This window comes from Elephas maximus, chromosome 10, assembly GCF_024166365.1.
Source record: "Elephas maximus indicus isolate mEleMax1 chromosome 10, mEleMax1 primary haplotype, whole genome shotgun sequence".
Taxonomy (NCBI): domain Eukaryota; kingdom Metazoa; phylum Chordata; class Mammalia; order Proboscidea; family Elephantidae; genus Elephas; species Elephas maximus.
Genome location: NC_064828.1, coordinates 69,154,543 through 69,161,159, shown reverse-complemented (window position 1 = coordinate 69,161,159; position 6,617 = coordinate 69,154,543). Strand labels below are relative to the sequence as shown.

The following is a 6,617-nucleotide window of genomic DNA, read 5'->3' as shown; positions in this document are numbered from 1 at the left end:
GGTGTCTGTGAGTCCTTTAAAAGTCTCTGCCTTGCCTAACCCGGGCTCATTTTAAGTTAGTGGTGGAACGTGGAATAGCTGGTACCTCCGAAGCAGTAAACCAGCACCTCTGTTTGTTTGTTCTGCCCTTAGTTCCACCATCTCAAACCCACCCACCAAGGACCCTGAATCTGTCCACTCCGGACCAAGCAAGACCTTCCGGCTGGGTCTCCCCTATTTGGGCCGATTTTGCGCCTCCAAACAACCTTAGCATGATGTCTTATCTTAAGCAACCGCCTTACGCAGTCAATGGGCTGAGTCTGACCACTTCGGGCATGGACTTGCTGCACCCCTCCGTGGGCTACCCGGGTAAGTGACCCTCGCGCCCTTCCCCGAGCCTGCCCGCGGAGACATGATGTCTCCCCAACTCCCCGTACAGAGGATGGCGGTCGCACTGCTCCCACCCCATATCCAGGCGAGGTCCCCACAGGATTTTCTTTGCAAAGCAGCAGCTTGTAGTCACCTGGATTTACCGACCCAAGAGAGAGGGCAGGGGCTGGGGGACGCGAGTAAATGGATCTGCAGTAGTTGCAGAAAATCCCTTCACTTTATTCTTATTTCCAGTGAATGGGGGACTCGCATTGGGGTGGGGTCCTTACTGTCCTTGTCTTTTGGGAGAGAAGCCCCCACCCATATCTCGATGTCCAATTCCTCTTGGAGAAGACAGGTTTTCTGTCCGTAACTCCTCACCTTCCGGCTTCGCAGTTCTCCCCTCCACGCCCAGGCTTCCCCCTCTGACCCCCGGACCCTACACCTTTAATACCCAGAGGTGTGGCTTCCCTCAGGTGTGACTTCCTTCAGGTGTGGGTGCTTTCCTTTCCCGTCAAATCTGTTTTAAAAATCTCGTAGACGTCCGAACTATGCTCCCATTTTAAAGATGGAGGAAAAAAGGCTCTTGGAGTTCTAAAAACCGTGGGAGCAGGATCGAGATACAGCCGGTCAATCCAAGCTGCCAGTCCTCGGGGATCCTTTGACTTCCAGGAAGGGCTTCCCCCTCGCCCCATGCGTTGTGGTTTGGGGTTAATTTTGGAAGGTTTTTTGCTTTTTGGTCTGGTTTAGTCTGGTCTTGCTTTTATCTCATTTGTTTTGCTAGCCTGGAAGCTACGCTGAGGTTGTAGGGATCTCCGATGTCAGGCGGAGTGGCGGGCTACTCTGGAAGAGGCAGAGTGTGTCATGGGACCCCGTGTCCGCCATGGGAGCAGAGGCAGGGGAGGGTTGGGGAGAGCATTGCCAGGTTCTGGGGTGATGAGCTGGGAAGACCAGAGGAGTGATGGGGAATGGGGAGAAAGCTGGAGCACCGCGGAGACCCCTATGACTGAGAAACTGCTCCCCCACCCTAAAGGGCCCTGGGCTTCTTGTCCCGCAGCCACCCCCCGGAAACAGCGCCGGGAAAGGACAACATTCACCCGAGCGCAGCTAGACGTGCTGGAAGCGCTGTTTGCCAAGACCCGGTACCCAGACATCTTCATGCGGGAGGAGGTGGCGCTGAAAATCAACTTGCCCGAGTCCAGGGTGCAGGTAGGGAAGCTGTAGACAGAGTCATCATTCCCGACCGTGCCACCTGTACCCACCCTCCAGCAAGGCTTATGTTGAGGACCCAGGAGAGACCTGGTTCTTGGAGAGGAACAGAGGAAGGCTTGACATTCTGGTTGGAAACACTCTTTTGGAGGCTAGTAAACTATTCTCCTAATGCCTCCTGAGTGTCCAATTTCTCTCTGCTCAGGCCCTTTTTAGCCTCCCTTTTTTTTTTATCCCCACTCTCTGGCCCAGGTTGCAAGGTAAGTGAGGCAACTTAGCTGCAGAAATTGAAGCAAAGTCCTAGAATTCCTGGGACTCTGGTGAACTTGAGCACATTTCAAGGTGGCAAGGTAATATTTGGACTCTTCTCTTCCCCTCTGCAGCTATCCTCTTCCATTCTCACAGATTTTTAGGGGTGAAAGACGTTCAGGTCCTGGACAGTCCACATCTTTTTACAGATGAAAAAAAAAAAGAGAGAACAGTAAATGACTTGCTTAAGGTCGTACCTCAGTTTGGTGGCAGAGCCAGCCAAGAAGCAGCTAGCTTTCTTGTCAAAGAAATTAGCACAATAATAGTGCTTTTTTTTTTTTTTTTTTGACTTCTTAGGGATTAAGTAGAATTCTGTAACTCTGGGCCAGGTAGCAGATAAAATATCTACATGATATCCCCAGTGACACCCCCTTTTCTTCACTCTCTCAAAGCCTAAGCTTGACCCCTTAGAGTTTTCATGAGCTGGAGAAGGAAAAACCAAAAAACCCCAAACCCATTGCCTTCAAGTCATTTGGACTCATAGTGACCCTATAGTATAGAGTAGAACTGCCCCCATAGAGTTTCCAGTGAGCAGCTGGCGGATTTGAACTGTCGACCTATTTGGTTAGCAGCCTTAGCACACTGTAGCAATTAACCACTGCACATTTTTTTTTCTTTCTTTTTTAATTGAACTTTAGATGAAGGTTTACAGAACAAACTAGTTTTTCATCAAACAGTACACATATTGTTGTATGACATTGGTTAACAACCCCGCGACATGTCAACACTCTCCCTTCTCAACCCTGGTAACCACTGCACTCTTAACCACTGCCTGGAGAACAAGCCCTTTTGAGAATTCTAGAAAGAACAGTTAGCACCGAAACCACATAAACATGTCTAAGATATGTTTGTGAGAGTGCCAAACATCAGTGAGAATTGCAAACCAGGGAAAAGTCTTTCACAAATTAAAATGGAAGAAGTTTTAGAGCTTGTGAGGTTTGAACCAAAGTCTTCACTAGAAAAAAAAAATGGCTCTGAGTGGTTGGTGGTGTTGAGGTCAGCCTTGATGGCACCATTTACCAGCGACACCAGTACCAAGAGCTTATTCAAGAGGACAACTAACAACCTGCAGCCCTGAAAATGTTGGTTTCTCTCATCAGCCCCCTCACACACTAAACACCATTCTGTTCATTCCAGAACATGAGCAGGGCTCATAAAGAGGATTTTTAAGTTGTACACAGAGGCTTAAGTTGACAAGCCAACAAACAGTACAGGAAACAAAATCTATGTGCTGAGTGGCACTACCCTTAAGGCACAGACTCCAGTCTCAGACTTTAGTAGAGAGGCCTGTCCTTGAGCTCAAAGCAGAGTACATACAGGTCACTCCACTTACCACAAAGAAGCTTTTGGCAAACAATGGCTTTCTGATCTCCTTCCTCTATAGAATCGCTCATCTTCTCCTTAGAGCTTTCTAGGAGAGACAAGAAGTAGCGTGAAGGAACCAGCTTCCAGATTAGTGGTTGCTACCTAGAAGATGATCTGCAAACTATTTGTGTTTAAGCTCTTCTTTTTGGCATGTAACAAAATAATTGTTTTTCCACACTTCCCTTGTGTTTCCCTCCAAAGGACATAGATACATTCTGTTCCATTGTGATACTCCAGTATATTCCAATATCTAGCTGGGTCTGTGTGTATATGTGCATTAGCAATGACAAAGAAGAGATAGGAAAGTGAGGTGGAGAATTTTTAGCCACATCATTTGGGTGATTAAATTTTATTATTCCGGGCTAGGCATAGAGCAAGATCAAGGGCTTTCAGAAAGAACGTCCTCAACTTTCTTACGATTCCAGGAAAACACACACACACACACATATATGTATATATATAAACCCAATATATATATATATGAGTGCCATATAGTAGGTGTTCAGTGGTGGGAGAGATTGTTTGCTTAGCTCATCTGCCCATGTAGGAAAGATTTATAGTCTGGGAGCCACTCTTGTCCATGAGAAGTTATTGAAGCCACATTAAAGAAATTTTTTTTCCCTTCAAGGTATGGTTTAAGAATCGAAGAGCTAAGTGCCGCCAACAACAGCAGCAACAACAGAATGGAGGTCAAAACAAAGTAAGACCTGCCAAAAAGAAGACTTCTCCAGCTCGGGAAGTGAGTTCAGAGAGTGGAGCAAGTGGCCAATTCACTCCCCCCTCTAGCACCTCAGTCCCAGCCATTTCCAGCAGCAGTGCTCCAGTGTCTATCTGGAGCCCAGCTTCCATCTCCCCACTGTCAGATCCCTTGTCCACCTCCTCTTCCTGCATGCAGAGGTCCTATCCCATGACCTATACTCAGGCTTCAGGTTATAGTCAAGGATATGCTGGCTCAACCTCCTACTTTGGGGGCATGGACTGTGGATCTTACTTGACCCCTATGCATCACCAGCTTCCTGGACCAGGGGCCACACTCAGCCCCATGGGTACCAATGCAGTCACCAGCCATCTCAATCAATCTCCAGCTTCTCTCTCCACCCAGGGATATGGAGCTTCAAGCCTGGGTTTTAACTCAACCACTGATTGCTTGGATTACAAGGACCAAACTGCCTCCTGGAAGCTTAACTTCAATGCTGACTGCTTGGATTATAAAGATCAGACATCCTCATGGAAATTCCAGGTTTTGTGAAGACCTGTAGAACCTCTTTTTGTGGGTGATTTTTAAAAAAAAAATACTGGGCTGGACATTCCAGTTTTAGCCAGGCATTGGTTAAAAAAGTTAGATGGGATGGTGCTCAGACTCATCTTCTGATCAAAGTTCCGGGAGGCAGAGAAGGCAAAAACGAAGGGCCTTAGGGGTCTACCAACCAGCAACCCGAAATGGACAAACCAATCTACTTAAGATCCTGTCATAGTTTTAGATCATTGGTTTTCCTGATTCTCAAAGTGATCAAAAGTGTTCTAGCCGTGTAACCAAACACCACCAAAAATAAAATCAAACAAAGCTAAGTTGTGAGGGAAGGGAGGGGAAGGTCCCTTTGTAAACAGAGGTGTTCCAATGTTTTAGCCAATCCTTGGTTGAATCTTAGGAATGGACAATGTCTCAAGCTCATTCACGTTTCACGACCAACTGGTAGTTGCCACTGGAAAACTTTTCAGGGCTGTGTGAATTGTGCGACTGATTGTCCTAGATGCACTACTTTATTTAAAAAATAATGTTCATAAGGAGTCAATATGTAGTTTAAGAGACAATCAGTGTGTGTCTTATATAAATGGTACATCTGTGGTTTCTAATCTGTGCTAGACTTCAAAACTGTGATCTCCTGTTATTGTATGCAACCTTGAACTCCACCTCGGCAGGGGTTCTTCTGTGATTAAATAGGTTATAATTATAAGCAAAATTCAGAGCAACTGAGTACTTATCTAAAAAGATTACCTTTGGCTGGAGGTGAGCTGCACTGAAACTTTACAACAAAATATCTCTGGACAAGTAGAGTGAGAGAAGAGAAACAGAAAGGACACTAATTCATCTGTAAATTTACTGCTGGTAAACCTAGCAGTAAAGACATTGGTCAATTGCTCTGACCCTGATGAATTTATAAACTGAGATCATTGTCGTTTATGCTTGCAGATGTTAACTGGAAAAGTTATATATGCATAAACTTTTTCTTCCTGGATTTGGCAGATATGTATAATTATATTAAAATGGTTCTAGCACAACATTGGGTCCAGTTTAATTTTATACCACTATTTATGGCTAAGAAGCCCACATTCAGCCTTTTGTTTTCCAAAAATGTTTTTCTTCAGAGATGAAATAGCAAACTTTATTTATTTTTAATTATTATGATTACCATTTTTGCTAATGTATGGCTGAGCTAGATGTGAACGACAGTGGTATACGAACTTCTTGTGACTTGCATCAGGTCTGCTCTGAAATCATTAGGCTCCAGCTCTTCTCCTTGCTTTCCCCTCGCTGCCTCAGACTCTAACAATTTCTTAGGCACTTTATTAGTATTCTTTTACATAGATCAATTTTTTTAAGAAGGAGGGGGGAAAACTGGAATACCTCAGAGAAAATGAGAATGACAAGAATTCCTTGTTTCTATTCTCTTATTTGATGAAGAGGATTTTTTTTTTTTTTTTTTACTTCCAAAAAATCTGAGGTAAACATGAGAGGAGGTGTAATCAGAATCTGAAAGCCATTCAGGCAGAAGTGATTTCTGAACAAAAGAGTTTCAGAAAAGTTTTAAAACCTATAATTCCAGTAGTTGAACATAAGGCATCCTAGTGAGTTTTTTTTTTTTTAAAGCGTGCTGAGGGGAAAAAATGGGTCCCTTTTCAACTGTATCTGCATTTTGTGAGCCAATCCTCAGAAAAGACAAATGGGGTGATGACCCGGGTGCTCCCCTGACAAAAGCAATACTTAATTTCATTTTAAATCTTTTATGCTCTTAAATTGGATGAAAATTAAGTGACTCTTGATTGTAATTTTTTAAATGAAGGCTAGCAGTTGCAACCATTTTGTTTTCTGGCTATTTCATTTTCCCCTCCCTGGCTGCGCATGCTCCCTTGAGTCCTACCGAATCTTTCATAAGTAAATCGTTCCTGTTTTTACTGCTAAAGGAAATGCAGTAGTTTACACCCAACACTTGAGGTGAAACTTGGAGGAAAGGTTTCCCAGCACCTACTGATAATGCTCATCCTACAAGTGAAATTAGGCACATAGCGTCTTTGCTTTTTGTTTCCCAGGTTCGGAGTCTTAATCTCCCAGCTCTTCTCAGGCAAGAGTAAAGCAGACCCAGCTTTCCTGCAAAGTAATCAATTTT

At 44.5% G+C, this 6,617-nt stretch overlaps 1 protein-coding gene across 2 annotated transcripts; it reads left to right on the top strand.

Annotated features, from left to right (window-relative positions):
• The first annotated feature begins 251 nt into the window (after positions 1-251).
• OTX2 (orthodenticle homeobox 2) lies at positions 252-4,480 on the top strand. Of its 2 annotated transcripts, none has more exons than XM_049898401.1 (3): positions 252-348; positions 1,406-1,557; positions 3,860-4,480. In XM_049898401.1, the coding sequence occupies exons 1-3, from the start codon at positions 252-254 to the stop codon at positions 4,478-4,480; spliced, it is 870 nt and encodes a 289-aa protein (XP_049754358.1). The 2 variants fall into 2 exon arrangements, with proteins under 2 accessions (XP_049754358.1, XP_049754357.1); XM_049898400.1 differs by having other exon boundaries at positions 1,382-1,557.
• Positions 4,481-6,617: the final 2,137 nt, after the last annotated feature.

What these genes read in the sequence shown, in the direction of transcription:
- OTX2 (XM_049898400.1), top strand. Translation starts at nt 252, where the DNA reads ATGATGTCTTATCTTAAGCAACCGCCTTACGCAGTCAATGGGCTGAGT. An exon ending in CCCCTCCGTGGGCTACCCGG is followed by an intron (nt 349 to 1,381) that starts GTAAGTGACCCT and finishes CCCACCCTAAAG; the next exon opens with GGCCCTGGGCTTCTTGTCCC. An exon ending in TGCCCGAGTCCAGGGTGCAG is followed by an intron (nt 1,558 to 3,859) that starts GTAGGGAAGCTG and finishes TTTCCCTTCAAG; the next exon opens with GTATGGTTTAAGAATCGAAG.